This window comes from Cuculus canorus, chromosome 1 (assembly GCF_017976375.1).
Source record: "Cuculus canorus isolate bCucCan1 chromosome 1, bCucCan1.pri, whole genome shotgun sequence".
Taxonomy (NCBI): domain Eukaryota; kingdom Metazoa; phylum Chordata; class Aves; order Cuculiformes; family Cuculidae; genus Cuculus; species Cuculus canorus.
The window spans coordinates 163,574,190-163,595,880 of record NC_071401.1 but is presented as its reverse complement, the minus strand read 5'-3'; the positions used below and the strand labels follow the sequence as shown (position 1 = coordinate 163,595,880).

Genomic DNA, 21,691 nt, shown 5'->3' with positions numbered 1-21,691 from the left:
GTCATGAACAAAAGCTACCTTCATTGGCACATCAATAAACCACTGATGGTCAGGACCTGTCCATAGTTACCAGAAGCATAAACCACAAACAGTAAAACATCATGCATGTTGTTAGTATTTTCATGCTTTCCAGTTAAATAATTATTATGTCACGGATTCAGAGCATTTCCTATCATCTTTGCATGTTGTCATTGATTATTTGCACTTCAGTGACAAGAAAGCAGAGCTTGAAAGTTCTAGCCACCATACAAGCTGGTTCATAGAGAGCAGTGCCTACAACAAGATTATAAGAGTAAAATAATCAAGACATACCAGAAGCTACAGGACTAAGATGTTTTGCCTTTCTTTGGCTGAATTTGAAGTATAGGAGGTAAAGACTTACTTAAACCATAAAAGACCTGTAACCAACGACTGGAGCTCAATGTACTACTTCCCACTTTTGCAACAAGGTGAGACTCCCTGACTTGCATCAGCTGTCGTTTACAACACTCCTCTGATCAGCTTAAAAAGTGTTGCTGTGAGTTTGAATGTATGTCCTCTTGCAGAGCTCACTGGCAAATGCTGGATTTCTAGTAATGATGAGGCAACGTTTCTTAGCCATTAAGGAATAAGAGAGCAGAGGTTCTATTTCAATTTCTGCTTATTTAAACTCCATATAGCACAAACGTACAAGATTTATTTTCATTAGGCCTAACACTGTCTAATCTCCAAGGGTTATAAAGACTCCCTCACAAGGATGATTTCACCTTAATGAGTATTTCTCCATAACAATGAAAGCTAAACAGCAATATTAATAAAGGTCAGCAATCTCAAAAAGAAAGGAAGAGAAGAATTTATGATGTAAAATGTAGAAAATGCGTATTACTCATAACTCCCACAGGATTTTTCTTTGAATAAAGTAGTATTTCTCTTGACATGTCAAGACATGTTTAAAGGACTCAATTGTGTAAAGTTTCTGGAAAGCTCACCACTTAAATAGCACTGAAATAGACTGGAATCCAGGCAAAGAGAAAATAAACCTAGTTGAGGCTGTCAGTCAGAAATGAACATGTAGTTTACAAGTGTATTTTCAGAGTGCTACAAAAGCCCTACTTGCAAATTTGTGTGATTCTTTTGTTTTAAGTGGTTGAACAGAAGAGAATACAAAAGTGCTAAGTTTTAACAGAGAAAACAGCACCTTTTATGTTTTTTATTCCCCTGAAATGAGCCCAAAGTGCACTGTTAGTGATGAAGGTTTAATTTCCCACTTTCCAAAGGTATTTTTGCAATCTGAAAAGGCTTTTTTCATTTCTTTTGTTCTCTCAAAGTGTGGATGGTGTTGATTACAATACTGGATGGCCTATAGTTATTTTAAGACCTGCCTGTTGAGAAAATAAGGCTCTAAGACTATTTTGAGTTTTTAAATCTAACTGATTGCAAATCTCAGAACCTGCATTACTGAATGGAAAAGCAATTTAGCACTAGAGTCATCTTCAGACATTCATTTTTATCTGTTGTTTTAAAATAATCTGTATGGATTTATGAAATTTTGGTTTATTCAGTGAGAATGTGCATTTATGATTGCCCAGAAAGCATCTTGCAGTCACTCTTCCAAATGCCCGTCATCAATCCTGTGCAGTTCATTTGATCATGATTCTGAAACATACTTAGATTTTAGCTACCATTCTGGAAAGAATGATCCTCCCTACCACAAGTTAATGCCCTGCTTTTCCATGTGTTTTAATTCCATTTTATACATAGATACCTCCAAAATTCTGTATTTTCTTGTCTTCTGGGAAAAAAAGCGTAAAAATTATCTGCTTCTTGCTTTAACCTTTTAATTATCTCACCTACCAAACACTTCAGTAGATGAGAAGGAATTTCCATTATTGGACAAACTTGTGAATCTTAGACTTTCATCTGCTGTTATCTAGTAAATCATGGTGAGAAGGTGGTTGAGTCACACACACTACCTCTTGCTCTGGCTTTTCAGGAACACTGTGATGGTCTTACCACGTCACTAGTACAAGTTTCATCACTGTTATTCAAAGATGAGGCAAACATCTTAGTTGGCCTCTGCTTTTGATGGATGTAGAAAATGAAGCTAATCAGAATTTGTGACTGAGTCCCATTGATTATTCAAAATAATTAAAACATCACTGATCTTTCTGACAGGCTAAGATAGTTGTCATTAGTGGATGACTAATTAGAGTTAATTCAGTACTGTTGATGAGCATATATGTTTTTACTGGGAAAAGGAATGCTTGTGAGGGTTTTAAAGGTCAGGTACCAGGATGACATCTGCCAAAACCACCTAAGCCAGCGCACTGCTTTATGTATTGAAATAAGATACAGAAATTCAAATAGGTCTGATTGCAGTGCAATCAAGCTGCTAACCCGGAGATCCTTCGTAGTTGTCCAAGTGTGCCCTTTCAGGACAGCTGGCACTTGGCACCTCATCTTGAGAACTCATGATCCAGCCACTGTCCTGCAAGGTTTGTGGTTACATCCACTTCTGTGCTCTCAACTGAAGCACACCCAGCAGCTTGGCAAGCGTAGCTCCTACTGGGATCCTGCAAACTGTGACAGTGTGATGGAATTTAGAAGTGGTTTATTTTTGTGTAAAATATGATATGATGTTGTGCCAAAAGGTGGAATGTCATGATTTTGCCTTTCCTGCGTCATTTCTTATCTCATTTCAGAGCACAAAATACAACCTTAAAAAATACTGAGGGACATGTACAACACCCGTATGCGTGAGTGTAGAGATTTCCTCTAGTTCATTGGGATGTATACATTAGGCGTGTTTGGAAATAAGACCATTCAATTGTTTAAAGCCTAGAAATGGCAAATCTTCTTAATAACGTATCTACTTTCAGGCAAAATTTAATTGCTCATTCAAAAACCTTGACACTGTCCTGTAAAAACAGATATCCATTCAAATCTTTTCATACTAGTTTGACTACTTCTAAACCATTACATATTAACACCTATACAAAGGTCTTGTTTGTGATTTCCAAGTGTGAACTTATCAGTGATTTATTCAGTGATGAGAATATGTGTGAAACATATGCAGGTAAGTGTATACTGTGCTGTGCTGGAATCGCTATAATTTGGCAGTCATAAGGCTGCAAATTATTATGAAGCAGTGGAACAAGAAGGAGTAAAAGCTGGAAAGTAGGGGATGGAAAACTTTCAGACACCAGTGTGACAATTTTTTTTGCCTTCAGTTTGTAAATTGAATTAATTTTGTAGACTGGAGGAATCTACTAAGAAATTTCAAATCCCTAGTTGATTTTTCTCTGTACTTGTATAACATCCCCCGTCCCTATAACAGAGAATGCATTTCTGCACCTCAGGTACCACAGTTCCTGGTTTGTAGGAAGTAGGCAATTTCACTGTTTTCTGAAAGACTCAACATAAATAAGAGCTGGATGGAAAACTGACAGTATAATCACAAGAAGTTTGTTTTAGCATATTATCCATGAAAAAAGAAGCATATTCTTGATAAGAGATTAAACAAAAAGCCTTCAATATCTATCAACTATAGCAAAATAAACCATGGCTATCAGTGAGTTTAATTGCCTAGGACAGATTTGTTTCAATTTTGGAAGATCAAAGAAACAAGTTCAGTCGTTTAAGGTAGGGCAAGTTTATATAAAATACCTTTTCAGAAGCTTAAAATAATTATCTTCCTTTAATGCCTTAAATTTTTCGAATGATTCAGGTTCTTATGGTTTTCAGGGACTGTCTAACTTTATATGTTTGTTTAGAGCTTCTGTTAACCACAAAACATTATATTTAACTTATTCTAATACTGTTTAAATTAATGGCTTGCTAATATATTCGAAGTAGAAAATTAGAAATACATAAAATAAATTTCCCACTGGTTTAAATGTTAGAAAGAATTCTACAGAAAATAAACCTCTGTGAATGTTTGGTCTTATATCAATTAAATTGAATATCTTTATATCTCTACAAATTGTTATCATTTATTCAATGGAAATCAAAATTAAATCAAGATTATTACAGCAACTGCATTTAAATTGTTTACTGGCAGATGGCTTTAAATACAATTTAAATAGAAAAAACATTAAAGAAAAAGTCAATAAAGAAATTGATTATGGAACTATTTTAAAAATTAGAATAGGGTTTTATTTAGCCTACACAGAGTCCATATATTTTTTCAAAATTTATAACTTTTTTTTTATCTGTACAGTATTGTAAACAGTGCTCTATACTGTATATACACTGTGAGAATGGAAGTATGCATTCAAAAGGTACCTGAAACAGTGTTTCCCACTATGTCTGCAATGTGGGCAGAACTACTTTAATATATACCATATTATAGGCATGCTTTTTATTTCATAATTTGAGTTATTTCTGGAATTTCTTTAATCCTTTGATGGTATTTATTTTGCTTAAATTTAACCACCATAATGGGAGCCTCTAGTTTAAGATAATCATCTAGTTTCCCTTCAGTCAGGAGAAAAAATATACACATCGTTCATCCCACCTATTTCAGCCATATAAGACCGACTGATGATGTTTCTCTCTCCAACATTCATAGAAGGAGTCAGATAACCACTTTAATCTAAGCATTCAACATTTTATCTTTTCAGTTATCCTGCTCTGTGCTAGCCAGATAAGTTCAAGATTTTTAGTTCAGTTATTGTAATTCTACCTGAGGTCACTGGCTGGTACAGAATGCCAGAGGCTGAAATTTAGCATTCATGCTCTAAGTAGACTATGCTCTGTACTGGGGTCAGATATGAAGAACTCACTTTTTACAGAACAGCAGCACTGGGAACAGGATCTTGGGAGCGAAGATGTCAAGTAAAGGAAATTGTTATGTTTAGCAAAAGTACCCACAATACTATCCCTGTAATTTACAGTACATGATATACACTGATAGTAACAACAGCTTCTCCTTGAGGATCTCAGAACACTAACAGAGAAAGCCTAGCGGTGAGCGTGCTATTTTGTCTGGTCCCTAACTAGTCTATATTACTTGATTTATTCAAAATCTTATCAGGTAGTAACACCAGCATTCATCTCAGACTTCCAAACCCCGAGCCTCTCTCAGCTTCAACTACAAAATCATTTTTCCTGTCTAGAGTTATTATTCTTCCTTCCTGAAGTTGTCAGCCCTATTTATAGACCAAATATCATCATGTTTCATAACAGAAAAAGGAATTCATTTACTACCTTTCCATCAACCTAGAGGGATTTTTACCTAATATATGAACAGGGAAATATTTTTGTTCATATTTATATCATATATCTAAACGATATCTGATGAGTTTCTTGATTTTCTGTAAGTTATGTGCTGATCTCTTGTTGGATTTAAAGTAATTTGATCAAGAATATGAATTAATTCAGGCTTATACTTATATGTCTGGTTGCAAAGCAGCAGTCATCTTTCCGTCAACACGCATACATTAAAAAGACCAAAACACAGGGCAAAAAGCAGCCAAAAACATCATACATCTCTCTAAACAAATCCAGAAGGAGTTGAAGAATGCTGGTTCTTTGATGGAAAATCTAGTAGTAAGCCAGTTTCTGCTTCTAGGAAATCTGATAAAAGCTTCCCCACAGGTACTTGAGATGTGTTTATCAAGAGTAGAGACAGGACTGAAATTCTGTAAATGTAAGGCAGATTTTTGAATAGCATTATACTGAACTTGCCAACAAGTGCATAGTAAAAAAATGGATCTAGAGTAGACAACTGTTAATAAACAAGTTTAACAAATTGGTACTTCCTTTTCATTGCTATTATAGGTACATATATTATGTATTCATAATAGAGTTTATTATCCGTAGCCTGAAACTATAATGAGATAACAAATGGCCACTCAAAAAATTGGAAGTAGAGAACTGGTTAAGTTTTTAGCAGCACAGGTACCCAGCCATTCAGAATTTTGTATATTTAGAAATGGATTCTAACTTCACACCTCTCAAATAATTCTAAATTAATTATTATATTGTAAAATGTCATAAGTAAATATGTAGTTGGAAATGCCTTTTCTGGCCTCATTTTATGTCTTGTGAGATATTTATCAGCATGAACAAATCCACTGTATCTTCATGAATAGTTTGTCTGTTCTACTTTATTTTTATTTTGTCCAATGAGCGTGTTCAAACTACCATTTTTTTGCGTGCTGATTTTTCCTCTGCTTTTTGGTTATATTTCACAGCTTGGTAGTTTTTGCCACTATGATGTGAATCTTTTCTTTCTTTCATTTGTGTGTCTTAATGTACAGCTACAGACAGTAATCATATTTTTTTTTGCCAATAGATGGAATTTATGCTATTGCTTACTGATTTATAGTCTTATGTAATCTTTATTCATTATGGAACTATTTTCTTTTATTACATTATCCTTTTTCACAAGCATGGGTGACGGGTGTGGTTCTATAGCATCATCTATAACACACATTCTATAACTTCTTCACATCAGTTTTGGTTTACATATTTATATCCTGTTGTATGGTGTATTTCCATATTTGAAATGAATATTCTCTAAACACCTGAATTCAGACCATTATTTTCAGGTGTACTGGCTTGAAATTTAGATTTAGTCACTTATGGAAATGAAGACCATTTGTAATTTTGAATCAGAATTCTTGAATCCTAACTTTATCAAAAAGATAAGATTCACTGATGTCTGTAAATAATGTACACAAATCCTACTAAGATTTTGGAGGGAATTTGTATTGGTAATATAATAAGGATATTTACCAAAACTGTAATTCAGAAAGCTGGGCTTTAGGAAAGTTAATTACATTTTAGTGCTGAGACAAAAATCTATAAGTTGTGTAAGATTATGTTCAGAATTATTATTTCAGAATGAGGCTTTACAAATTCCGCTTCTTGTTTCTGTGTACCCTTGAAATTCAGAAAACAGAATTTCAATATACAGAAGTTCTTAAAAGTTTAAGTTATAAAATTGTCCCTTGTCAGTCACAAAAACTGACTACAAAATTGAGAACGTTGAAGATCAACATGCCTGTGAGAAGAGAACAAGCTAAAGGAATGTTTCTTTAGGTTATAGGGTATTTTTGTGGGCTTAAGCCATAAAAATTAGAAAGTTACATCTAGGAAAGTAATATTCTATATTTTAATCTTCTTATATTCACAACCATTGTTTCAGTTTTCTCAATCAAAAAACATCTTTTCAGTTGAGCTGACTGAGCTTGGCAAAGTTAGCGAGGAGCCACATTTAGACTTGTGACAGGAAGCTATCTTTAGGTTTAACTACGGAGAGACTGGCATCTCTGCAATTTTACACTCACTTCAGATTAAAGTCACATTGAACTGTGTTGCTGTGGCCAAGGTAAAATCTTGACAGCTGTGCTAAATAGGAAAATAATTTCCGTGATAGCAATGTAGAAAAGAAATCTAATCATCTGAGGTCCACAATCAGAAGTTGATAAGAAAAAGATATGTGATATATTTGCTCAAATTTTAGCAGGTATTATTTGGACTTGAACATTTTAGTTGATTGTCCAGTTTGGGTACGACAATGGTAAACATAATGATGCTATTCATGCAGTTTTATTTTCTATTATCTTTTAATGGTTTGGATTTTGTTTTAGATTTGGAAGATGTGACTCCATCCTAAAGAACATTACCCTTTACTTTTTCAAAAGACACATATAAGCATGAAAGCCATTAAGAATTACATCAATTAGAGGGTTAAATACCATGAGCGTACTTGGAAAGCTGTCTGTAGACATGTTTTGTGCTAGATATGTTAAGTAGTATATCATAAACATAAGAGCATCAATACAAGAAATAAATATTTCTCAAAAGCAATATTACTTTTTTTCTCTATTGAACAACCAATTTCTTACCTAAATCTGTGCAATTATCACTGTCTGCTGTTGTAATGATCATTCAAATGTTAAGAAGATTCAGAGGCTACGTAGGAAAAAATTTAGACATCTGTGTCTTCACCTTCATGTATTTCACCATCATAAGCCATTCAGACATGTTTTGGCTACCTGCGTAGAAAGATACAGAAATTGTACAGTGATCAAATTAGCATATTTGAAAATAATTTTCATGTACTGAAAGTACAAATTAAATAAGAAATAATAAGTAATAAACAGGAGCGTGTTAGCAATTAAAAATTTTTATCTCAACAAACCAAAAAGTCAAAACTTAGGTTTATTTGTAAGACACAGGTGTTTCCATGCTTCCTTATGGGCATTAATTCAGCCTTAACGTATTCATTTATACAATATGCAAGCAAGTTAGCTGTGTGCTTCTTCACAACTTAGACCTGTTATCTTACAACTACCCTAGATCTGAACCTTTTAAGATGTGCCAGACTTCAAACTTCATGTTGTCCCTATATATAGTTACTCTGCATTCATTACAGTAATAAAATCATTGAAACAATAAGCTTTGACAGTGATGAGTTTTGGCAAAGAAATTGTTCCCAAATCTTAAGACAAACAAGAAAATCCCTCAAAATAATGACACGCAATATTATATTCTTTTATGTGCCTTTCACTTTGAAGGGATCATTTAATTCTATTAATATTAATTTATTTATTTACTTGGAAAGTGATGATCCTAGGGTATCTAAAGAGCAGCAGAGACTAAAAAATACTCAAAACATTGTGGACTATATGATGAAAGTACAAAATTTTGCAGTAGTGTTCATATAAAATTCTTCTTGAGGTAAAGGTCAATTAAGGATTTGTATTAGACATAGGTGACAATTCATAATGAAGTCATAGGGGAGTTTGCGTTTAAATGGATCAGTGAAAGATTAGCATATGAAAATCCAGATCTATGGTTTGCTGTCAGTTTACATATCCTGTGATTCTGTGTGTGGGGTGTTTTTTTTTCAATTATGGATAATTATTCTCCATCAGCCATAATTTCCTAATGTATACATTGAAGTATCTCCCTTAATCTACCTGAAGAGTCACTTTTTGGCACTAATTGCTGGCCAGTTTTGCTTGGTGGAAACTATAATTTCTTTGTTTGAGATCTGAGAACCATTTGAACTGCAAAGAAAAAAAAAAGGCATTTAGTTGTTGAGAAATAAATTTTATGAAATTGCTGATTAAAGTATACAAACCTAATCTATGCTAATGGATTACAAAAGCCTTTTTCTCTTATTTAAGACAGACCCAATTTTCTTATTTAAAGCTCAATGTATTTGTACAACTCAAAAACATTGAGATTGTCTCAGACAGTTTTAATTTCTATTCTTTTACATTTTCCTATAATTGCTTTGGGTGACGTGTTGCCCTCAAGTCTCGGTCTTGGCACTCAGTGGGAGTCACACAAGTACTACAAGGGCTGTAACCTGGATTTTAGTGAGCAGTAAATCAGCCTCATATCACAACAGTTTTCAACATCTATATAAAGGAAGAATTTTTTAAGTATTGTGTCCCTAAGATCTCAAATGCTGGTCAGAGCTGATTCAAATGGTTTGTGCAATCAGACCTCAAACTCAAGTTAAAATAACACATTTGAAAAAATTTTTTTCCAAATTAGATTATTTAGATGAAATTAAATATTTTTTAATGTAAAATAAATTAAAAATTAATTCCCCCACAAAATCATGGCTACTGTACATGCTTACCAGGTAGTACAGCCTTAAATTTTCCAGCCTCTCCAATGCTTTTGTACTCTAAGACAGGACAGTGTTTTAGAGTGTTTCTGACTCAGGATTTATGAAGACACAATGCAGTGATAGAAGCCTTTAAATTTACACCAGCTTTCGAAAAATGGCACCTATACATTCTACCAGTGTTCTACCATGTTTAATACACAGTGATGTCCATTCAGCAAATAATTCATTGTATGTGCTTATGAAAGCAGAATGGTACACAGAGATCTAACTGTGAAATTTACCAAAATAAATAAGTTTTAAATTAGACAGATGTTCCGACTTATTGTATTATATCATACAGAAATCTTTTAGGTTCCTAATCTTTCCATTTTATATATTGTCTGAGAATAAGCTACAAAGTCAGATAGAGCAACTTATTTTCCAGTAGCTGCATGGGACTTTTAATATCAAATATATTGTATTATACCACTACCAATAGATAAAATAGTATTTTTAATATAATAAAACCTACTTGTATATGCACTAAGCAGCAGATGAATACCACAGTAGAGAACTTTAATGTACATGCTTATCTTAACAAAAAAAACCATTTAAAGTGTATGTTTGAGTTACTAACAGATGAGAAGTTGACAGAAAGCTAACACTTCATTTTAAATTACTTGGTTTTGATTCATAGCTTTTTGGCACTGTTTTCCAATAATGTCGTTTGGCCTCCATTGTATACAAATGCACAAGTTTTGGTCTTGCAATGTTACACAATCAATGCCTAACATTTCTTTCACCTTTCTAGCTTAGAAAACAAAGATACCCTAGGGCAAAGTAAGGATAGAAGATAATGTTGACTATCCTGTCATTTATAGGTTCCTTTGCTGTGTAGTCCTTTGTCGTTAGTCATTATTCATATGTATGTTTGTTTTTTCAAACCTTTCTGCATGAATAGAGATAATTTTGTAAATATTACAAACGGCTGATAAGGGATCAAAACGTTAATAAATTTCACAAATTGTCTGCTCAGCAGTTTTAGGGTTTCTTATGTGTATTGACCACTTATTTTCTCTCTTTTGCAGATTGTAGCTTTGCGTGAACAAAATGCACACATTCAAAGGAAAATGGCAGCTGGTGAAGGGCCTGCTGAATCAGAGCATATGGAAGGAATGGAGCCAGGGCAAAAGGTTCATGAAAAGGTATAAAATGTTAATTTTCATTGGATCATGCAATCAATGTGAGAAATAATCAGGAGTAAGATTTTTGTAATATCAATGTTATGGGAATTCCCTTTAGAATATTGTGTGCCTACTGAACCTAGTTTCAAAAAATGAGTTTGATTAAATGGAAAGGAAATGCAAATAGGCACAGCCTTGCTTTTTGATATGGCATTGAGTTGGACCACAGCTTATTACCAACTTGTCTCGCAATTTTTTGCATAATGCTACAGTGATCCTCTGTACATCGCATACAGAAGAGAAAGGTGCAGTGACATGTCCATGCGAAAAGGTATACATACAAAAATTGCCAAAATAGTCCATAAGGGGAAGACAGAGACCTAAAAATTAAAAAACATAGTTTTCCTTTGTGCTACCTATAGATACTTCACGTCAATGTTCACATAGAGAAAAGTGAAAAATATTTTACTTAGCACTCTTTCACTAAAAAGTAGGTATATAGAATTTAGGATATTTGCTGCTTAAGGCTGAAAGAGAAAAAAATGTAGAGAATATCTGGTTTATAAACAAGGTTTTCTTCTAAGCCTTAGTTTTCTGCATTGATAAAAACAAAGTTGCATATATTCCCCTCTTGCTTCACAGATATTGAATTAAAGTGCAAGCATAACATAACATTAGACAGACAGCTGAAATGAGTACAGCTGCTAATTGGATCTCTAATTATGCATTTTTTTCTAATAGCATGTGATGAACAGTCACATAAATCATACTTACAAAAAATAACATTCATCATTATTTATTTTATAGACAATCCAATTTACAAGGGTGCACTTGCACTACAAGCATTAATTTTACGTTTTGCAGTTTATTTTAGATACGCATATTTTTTGAGTAATCTTTGTGATTTAAAACCGTACAATAAATATGGTTCAGATACTTTCCCTGTCCTTGCAAAATCTTACTCTTTGACACACCTGTGAAATTTTGTTCAAATAATGAACAACCCACTCACTTGTCCTTTTAAATGCAACCACATTGCTTAGCTGAAAACCCCTATTTTCTACTTTCTTTAGTTACCTTACTGCTCACCATCAATTTCTCCGTATTTTGTGAAGCACTTCATAAAATACTTCAGTGTAAACCCAGAGTCGTCATCAATTTAGAAAACATTCCTTCAACTTCAGCAGTAAGGATGAAGAACAATGAGCCATGAGGTAGTGGTTTGCACCCTCCTATGATACAGGTGATCAACATGCCATTTCAGTCAATCTGCATAGATCCTACCCTTTAGGTTTCCACTTCTTGGCTGATGTCACAGAAACTATATAGGTAAAACTTAATTTTTAAAAGGAAGTCACCATATTAATCTTGCCTATCTTTCCAGGACATACAGGCATGGTAAAATCTACACAGATATTGAAGTAAAATTTGCCTGGTTTCCCAGAACAGGTAGTCCTAAACTGGTATAGGCAATTAGAGGATTGTTCAAGTCAAAGTTACCCACAGAAAGACTTAACCAGCATGGCTAGCGTGGCAAATGTGAAGACTAGGCTGTTTTCTGAGATTTAGGCAGGTCAAAGTTTACCATCTGTTCTGAAGCTGGTATAATTTTTTGTGCATTTAGGAAAAAAATGTCAATGTAGATTCAAGATCATTTGTAGTGTTGGGACTATATGACTACTATACTCTTGGAGGAAACAAACCATAATCCGACTATATTTCACCAGCAACACTGAAATAATATGTATACTTCAATGCTTAGAATAGGTACTAAAGGAAGTTGTTATATTTTTATAGGCTACTTCCTCTAAAAAGGATAGAAAGAACAGTCCAAGAACTATGCTGGACCATTCATTTTCTTTTTCAAAAAGTCTTAGAAAAATGAGATGATGTCAGAGACTGAAAAGTTAGTGTCATGCCAATAATTAAAACAACATGACCAAAATTGCATTAGCCTGTTTATCTATACTGATACTATCATGGGAAAGTTCATGGTGAAAAACCCTCCAGAACCTGAAAATCAAAGAACATTAAAACAAGAGTTTATACATTTTTCAGAAAGTAGTTTATGTATATGTTTTTTACAAGATAAAACAAAAACATCTTGTTCAAAAGGAAATTGTTCTACTGTACTGTAAATTGTTTTCTGTAAAGCAATGGCTCTGTATATAGCAATTTCAAAAAAAATGAGCAGTAAGGAAAATCAAACTAGTTAATCTTTAATAAATAGAAATCTTATTAATGTAATCATAACTGGAGACTTATCACATATTAATGAAACATCTCATAAGAAAATAATGGTAAAACAGAAAAAAAAGAAAAATTCTAAAAAATTATAAGAAGAGAAAGAATGAATGGTTTTAATTATGACTTCATGAAATTCCAAACTTTGTAAAACATCTGTTGTATTAGGGTTTTCAGTATGTAATTATCTTGATTTAAAATGAAACAAAACAATATAGGCATGTTAAAGGAAATAAGCTGGACAGGTGTGAGGTTCTGTGATGGCACAAAGAGTATAAAAGGAGCTCACCATTCTGCAGAGGGTTGGCTTATGTACGCATCTTCCTAACACTTATGGTTTCCCATCTGAAGCTGCCAGGAGTGAGTGACAACAGATGAGCCCATCCTGACAGTAAGATCAGAGTCTATTGACTGCACCTGATGTACCTCTGGGGAAATATGAGTGCAAGGTATTAGTAAAGTACTACCCAAGTTCATCTGCTGCCTAAAATTATTGAACCAGCAATACTGCATGATGTTATTTATTCTAAGAAAACCCAAAATAATGAGGCTCTTGGGAAAAGAAGAGTTGGTGTTCTCATCAGTCCTTGATGATAAGCTTCATAGCTCAGAAGATACAATCTGGAGATTAAAGTGTGTCTGCGCAGTTGGTGTTGGCAAGTGATCTTTGGTTTTCTCAGCTCTGGAGTGATGTTTCAGGAGCTGATGGTCAAAGCCTGTCTGTATCTCATGTAAAAGCAGGAATGTGTTTGACCTGTGGATTTCTACGTTAGTGAGAAAGAATCAAAAAAGAAGCCCACAGATGCATTTGACCTCAACCATTTGGTTGGCAGTATATGAATTTTCATAACATTTAGTAAATTTAGAAGGTTAATGAGACGATGTAGCAGAAGAATATCATCTGGTTGGTAGAAGACTAATTAGGAAAAATTTGCAATCCATTCAGATAAGATTGTACTATAAATCACAAACCAGGAAGGTTAAATGGATTAGGTGTCTTACAAGCAATAAGCAGAATTATTCAGAACACTGAAGATTACCTAGGGTGGTGAAATTGCCAGTGAGAGAGGTAGAATTGCCAGTGAGAGAGGTAGAATCTCAACCCCAGGTAGGGAATAAGCTTTATCTCTTTTATGGGAAAAGCTCCCTGATAAGACGTCATAGATAACTTTTAAGAATTCATACAAGCTATTGGAAGGCTGGAATGAAAAAACATAGCACCTAAATGATAGAGGAAATGAGGCTGTAATAATTGTATAGAAATGGATCTGGGGATTAATATCATGATAAAAATAAAATATAATGTATCAACAGCGTAAAGGTAAACACCATGATGGGATAGCTAGGAAGAGCTAGAACATATAGAACGTAAAATAATTCTGGACCTTCCTTTGCAACAATAAGGCTTCGGCTGAAGTCTTGTATCCAGCTTTGGGTCCCACGCTTGTAGAGAGACTCAGAAGACAGCAATGAATACAATCTGAGAGGAGGAGTCTCCAGAACTGGAAACTTTTAAGGGTTTTTAAGAGAAATAAACTACATTTTACGCAGGCTATAGTGCCAAGAAGTTGACAGCCTGCTCTATGATTCTGTGTCACAGGACAGCTGGAGTATCGTTTTAAATTCTGTAATCACGAAAACTGTCCTCTGATTGATGCATTGAGGCTTCCAACTGTAAGATATTAATTTGCAATAAAAGTGATAATATATTCAGTAAGTGCTTCAGAAGTGATTACAAAAGCAGTTTTGTGACACGATAAAGCATGGCACGTTCTTCTCATTGACAACTACATGGCTAATTCTCATGTACGATTGCTAAGAGAAATTTTAAAATAGAGAAAACAGACAAAAATATTCCAATGGTAAAACAAATGAAGCAAAGACAAGTACTAAATATGAGAAACAGTTAATAAGTAGACTAAACCAAGGATATGCAAAATTCTAGAACTGGCCCTTATCACCGTGTAGGAGTGTAGTTATTTTACATGAAATAATGAAATCATATTAATTGTTTAAGTCCGTAAGAAAAAGCAAATGAAATTATTGCATTCCAATGATCCAGGTAAATGAGCATTTTTTCTTCTCAGTTCCAAACTATGACATGTTTTAGAGAAAATACATCAAAACAAATATAAAGGATTATTACTATGCAAGGATTCTATTTAGTCATGTGTAGAACTATATTGGAAACAGTTTTTCCTGTCCTATTTGAAGTCACTTTGAATAGTCTTGTTATTCATATTATAAACAAAATATACATATCTAGAGAGAGAGAGAGAGAGATTCTACATTACCAGTATAAAATCACATGTACTTTTATGGAACTTCACTTCATCAGCTCTTAGTTTATTTTTCAGACAGATGATAATACAAAGGTTTATATTTTGATTGGAAAAACATACATACCAGAGACCAGCATCCAATTATTGACCCATCTAACTCATAACCCATTGTACTGTTTCCTATGTAGTTTTGTCATTATGATTCCTACTGGCTTTTGTCAAAAAGCAATATAAAAGTCCTTGTAAGTATATGAAGTAATGAGTTATTTGAGGAATCCAGTGTCTCTACATTTATTTGCCATTTTGAACTAGCAATCTCATGCACCATCATGAGTTTCATATGTAACTGGAGCAAGAAATAGGAATGACTTTCAGACACTGATAGGAAACACATTGTGCTGACATTTCTTGCTGTAAACTGTGTCCCTTTAAATTAGTACTTGGTGTACCACCAAAAATAAGAAGTTGTGAGTCGTAGTTTTATTTTCCAATAATGTCATTATTTCATATTTGTATTTATTTCAGGTTCCATAAAAGGCACTGAAATTTAATTATACAATAAAACAGAATGTCTTCAGAAATGCTTATATACAAATCGGGAAGGACTGCAGTTGCTTTGGAAAACATTTTATTTTCTGATATTTGTGTACCATAATTGTCCATTATTAAAGTATCTTTGTACCTTTGCTTATAACGGTGTCTTCCCTTGATGGTTCAAAATTCATTGCCTGTTATGGCCCATACTGGAGGATAATCCCCAGTTAAGTTCCATGCCACATCTTTTAATTCTAACATACAACAAATCATTGCTATAATTCTTCTGAAGTTAATGGAGTTTTATCAGAGAGGAGTTGGCCTGAGTAATGAATATTTTTATCCTCTAAGACACCTTATATTCATATGCATAGGCAGGTTCCTCCGTGACAAAGCACTTCAGCATGGGTTTCTGTTACACTGAAGACCTGAAAGCTAAGCATTTCAGTGCAGTGTAAATCAGAGTATTTCTGCTTCGAAATCACTGTTTCTGTCTTTAAGATCTATTGCTTAGTTTTGTAACTGCAATTTGTAAACACCAGTAAAATACAAAGGCAAATAGTCCCTATTTGTTGCCTTTGTTTATTTTTTTTTAATATTTCGTATGTCACTATCATACCCATAACCTGCTAATAAGGGAAATCTTCCTTATTTCAAGATACATAACTGCACCATTAAAACTCATTAACTAGTTTTGTGTGTTTGCCTACTTTTATAAATATAAAATATACAAATATGCCACACTACCCAGGGTAAGGGCATTTTTACCATCATGGCGATTCCTGTCCCCACAGAATAATAAACCACAAGGTTTTAAGCACCTGGAAACAGAAACATATACCAGGTTAGGTAAAACAGTCCAATAGTTCTAGTGCAACAAAGACTTTATTCTCCTAAATGAATAAATAATGCTACATTGTACAAGGGACTCAGAGCTGTATATAACTACTTTTTACATGTATTAAACACATGGAAGTGTTTTGCCTTATAATATACCTCAAACAGTTTACAGTCAGATTATTTAAGAGTCACATTTTTCACATTTTTCCTTCTTACTCATAAACCAACATATTTCAATAAATAAATCAAATGCTGGTAGTTATAAATGCTAAAATCTATTAAAACATTGACAGCAAATATACATATCGTATCCAGTAGGAGTAAAAGGTGTTTTGTGAAAGCAAACACGGTGGGCTAAAATATTCAGAGGGCAGATGAAATAAAATTTAAATAAACAAAATAGCCTCCCTCAGAGCAATGATTCATCAGAATCTATTCCATTTTGGGACTTGACTATTTTTGGATTTTCTACTCAATTTGTATGTTTAGTAGAAAACTGCAGAACAAAGCTTTCAGTTTCAGGTCTTACTTATTAATTTATATCACATGGACTCCTTTTGAATGAATAGATTAAAAAATGTTTTCTTTTAACTGGCAGAGTAGTGGAATAGCAGAAAAAGATGTGAAGGCAGGACATGTGGAGTCCTCTCCAGGAGCACTAGTTTAAAAAAGGACTTAGTTAAGAATTGAACACCAACCATCAAAGAGGTGTCTGTAATTACTGTAAGAACATTTTGTTTTGCTATTTACTGTTTTCAGTCAGAATACATAGTGTATAAAAAATAGCAGGAAACATGACCCTTGCCCTAAAACATTCACATTTTCAATTAGAGACATAATACTCTTCAGACACAAAATATCCTTGATAATCTGATGACAGGTTAGTTTCTAAGCAATGCAGATATCTTTCTGGCTTTCTAATGATTCCTTTCTGTATTAATATTGATAAAGCTAATTAAAGAAGCATGTACTGAGGGAGGCTTAATGAAGTTTGATGGCTTGACACATTTGGGGAGGTGAGGAGTTTTCAGAGTGAAAGGCAAATTGGAAAAAATCTTCAGCTGGACTAGAAGTCTTCTTGAATATAAAGACTAAGTCTGGGAGAGTATGAAATCTCTGAAAAAAAAAGTCTAGGCATATGTTTTATAAATACTGCTCTGGTCTGTACTTGCGTATGTCCTCATAACTATGAATATCTAGTGCTGAATACTATAGCACATGGATTTTATTATGCTGAAAGTCTTTATCTTTTCAAATCAGCTCTTTGTCTGTATCATGTAAATTAATTTACATAAAAGTCATTTCGTTGACTTCAAGCACTGTGCTAGCTGTTGGCTAGCATTGGCTGACAGACCTTTGCTGGATGATTAACAGCAAGGGTTGTCTGGGCCTGTAATTTCTAATGATGGGCTGATGAGACTAAGAAAAAGGAGTGAGTAAAGGCAAGTGGGAGAGGTTTTGCATGTGTTATTTGGTTTGGGCAGCTAGCTAGCCCTTATAATGGGTGTGTCCATCTACAAGAAGGGTTGCAGGGAGGATCCAGGGAACTACATGCCTGTCAGTCTGACCTCAGTGCCGGGGAAAGTCATGGAACAGGTGATCTTGAGTGCTATCATGAAGCACATGCAAGAGAACCGGGTGACGAGAAGAACAAGAGAGGTGGTGAAGGGGCTGGAGAACAAGTCTTATGAGGAGCAGCTGGGAGAGCTGGGGTTTTTTAGCCTGGAGAAGAGGAGGCTGAGGGGAGATCTTATTGCTCTATACAACTAAGGAGGTTGTGGAGAGAAAGGAGCTGACCTTTTCTCCCAAGTGACAGAACAAGGGGGAATAGTCTCAAGCTCCACCAGGGGAGGTTCAGGCTGGACATCAGGAAAAAATTTTTCATGGAAAGGGTCTTTGGGCACTGGAACAGGCTGTCCAGGTAGGTGGTTGAGTCACCTTCCCTGGAGGTGTTTAAGAGATGGGTGGACGAGGTGCTGAGGGGCATGGTTTAGGGAGTGTTAGGAATGGTTGGACTCGATGATCCAGTGGGTCCCTTCCAACCTTGTGATTTGATGATTCTATGATAATAAAGAAGCAGAAACTGATCTCTCTCTTCTGTGGAAAACTCAGAAAAGGATTTTACAGTGTAAAAGAGAAATAGGCAGGCATTCTGGAAGAGACCAGCAACAAGAAGAAAAGTGCCCACCCATCAAGTAAATCCTTTTTCTTTTTTTCTCTACCCTATTTTTCAAAATGAGTAAAGTGTGACAGATGATTATAGAAGGAAGAATAAGATCTGAAAGCTGATCAGGAAGCATAGTTATTCCAGATATTTAAAGCAGTAATAAAAGCTGGAGTCTTGGTGGCTTGGTAGAAAGAGCAAGGCAATGAGGATTTTGGGAGAGAAAAGTGCTGGAGAAGGAACAATATTTGCATCAGTATTGCTGGGGAGGGAGAAGCAATATGTCAGCTGAGAGAATGTTGACTTAGATAGCTGACTAGAGATTGCATAAAATTCAGAGTAACTGAAAAGAACACCTCAAATGATTATGACATTACTGCCTGACACAGACCAAAAGATGCGGAATAACCTAGAGAATTAGCATAGCCTTCAAACATAAAGAGGCAACCAACCACTTAGAAATGACCATGACTGCTTTGGTGTAATGCTATTGGGTTTGGCATAGCTTTTCATATTCTATTTTGTGTGCTGATTATATTAGTGATGATCAGATTTTTTTTGCTTGTTAGTTGTCAATTATGATTGGGCTATCGTGTAGCTAAGTATCTGTGTTTATATCATTTACTCCCTTTTGCCTTTTTGTGCATGCAGCTTTTGAATGTGATGGGGTAGAAGAACTCTATGCTATAGTAAAGTATATGTTCTTTTAACTATTGTTATTCATTTATTCTTATATCTCAAACAGCATCAGTATATGTGACTTTTTGGAGCATTAAATTTTACTCTTAGTGCATGAAGTCAAGTGATGTGTACAATTTAGCTTCTTTTGACATTTAGTTTACTTCCTTTTTAGTATTTCTATGGTACAAAATTCAAAAAAGTTTATTTGGCCACAAAATTATACAGAATTTCTGTCTCTTCCTTGATGACCTGACTTTTATGGCCACGTTTTCTCAGTTGGAAGGAAGATCACTACTGCCAGAAATAAAAATAATCTTTTTTCACTGGGATTTTGGATAATATTTTCCAATTTGTTTGCTGAAAACTAGGTGTTTTAAAGTTTTCAAACTTTTCATTAGATTTCTTCAGTAGTCTTCCTCATGTTGAATTTTCTATGTATGCATTATTTGTAGGAATTTTCTTGGCTCAAAGAGAGTCTAAACATTTCTTAGGTTTTAAAATCAGTACTACAACTGATCATATTGCATTTCCAAAATAATTCTGAAGTTATTTATACCTTTGAAATTCTGTATACTGTGCATGAAGTAGAGGAAAGTTTTCATATCTCAGGGTCATGTCTGCAGTTGACTAATCAAAACTCAGAGGAACTTACCAAATACATCCATATTTTGTACAATAACAGCTGGCACCTGCCTTAGTAAAAGGTGAAGGGAGAAGTTTCACGCAATGAAGTGAGTCAGTGATGATTATTTAGGTTCAAATGCCATCCTAGAATAACAGCGAGTGATAGAGGGTTATCCTGGAGTCCAGTTACCATGACTGTTAGAGTCACAGGTTTAAGGCAGATATGATGATATGTCTCATTATATTCCAGTCTCCAGGAGCTTTTACAGCAATGACATTCTGTTATTTAGAAACAATTCCGTCTTGTTTTTATACAATTTTCTAAATATTGTGATTTCTCTGAAAAAAATTTATTGCTGAAACTTCCCTTGTATCCATCACTTTATGTATGTTTCAAATAATTGCTTTCCTGTCCAAATTCATACTGGCAAAAAAAAAAAAAAAAAAAAGAAAACAAAAAAAAACATCCTGATTTTGATGTAATAAGGTTCGGAGAGGACTCGTGTGAACCTCTGTTCTATGGGCAAATAACCCTTCAAAGAGTTAGCGAATAGAAGTTAGTATCTGAAGACGCTTGCAAAGACATTTTAATGTTAGATTTTATGTTGCATGTCAAGAAAAGTATGTATAATCAAAAGGGTGCTTTTAACAAAAATTTTCATATTCAAGATAATTCTGACGTAATTCTAGTGTAACTTAGTCTTCTGGGTTATGTTGTTTGCAAAATGTAGCCAGCCTAACCAACACAGACACTTGCCTTGAACATTAGGAGAAGAGACTGAAAAATTTTTTTTTTGAAAAAAAAAAAATGAAATTTTTTTTCATGAAATTTCATGAAAATTCATGAAGCATGAAATTTCAAAGCCCACAGAGATATTATAATGACTTGAGATCATGGTGAGGACTTCAATTTTAACACTGGGATTTATGGTGCAATGAACTTGCCTGCGATCCTTTAGAAAATAGTTTAGAGAGGTACTTAGCAAAGTGTAGACATAGCACATACACTTTTAAAAGTAAACCCATTGTTTACACCATAAAAAAATGCTAGTTTTGTCTAGGAATTCCTAAAGAAAAAGAATTCCAAATTTTAAGATTGCTTTCAATTATTCAAAGGTACCTTGTTGTTAGACAGAGCAATTAATTTAGTCTGCAGGAGTGGAAATGTTTACGCACGTGGGTATCACGAATTACCTGTGCTTGTACTACCACACTGATGAGGAGTTCTATCTCCATTCCTGCTTCTTCAGAGGTAACCCTGTGAGATATTCTTTTTTTTCCTTCTCACCACCCTCCTACATTGTGTAAAATATAAAATTAACTACTGATTGATAGTATTTAGACCAAACATTATCTCTGTCAGATATTTTATAATTGGAGAAAAATCACACTTGGAGGTGCTTTTTACTGTTCTTGGGAATAATTTTTATAAAAAATGATTGCTGTTTATATTTTGCCATGCATGTAGCATATGTAAGATTCTTTCTACAAAATACAAAGGAAAATTACCTTGCACTCAATAGTCTTTACAATTTATTTGCTAACTGCTTTAGTCTGGCATCCTTACTCTCTGGTTTTTTTT

The 21,691-nt window shown here is 34.2% G+C and overlaps 1 protein-coding gene across 10 annotated transcripts in view; it reads left to right on the top strand.

Moving 5' to 3' along the window:
- PPFIA2 (PTPRF interacting protein alpha 2) overlaps window positions 1-21,691 on the top strand; it is a 321,457-nt gene that overhangs the window by 228,443 nt on the left and 71,323 nt on the right. For all 10 annotated transcript variants that reach the window (XM_054080066.1, XM_054080025.1, XM_054080047.1 and 7 more), the window contains one exon: window positions 10,645-10,761. In XM_054080066.1, coding sequence (XP_053936041.1) covers window positions 10,645-10,761 — 117 coding nt within the window. The remainder of the gene's footprint in view (window positions 1-10,644; window positions 10,762-21,691) is intronic.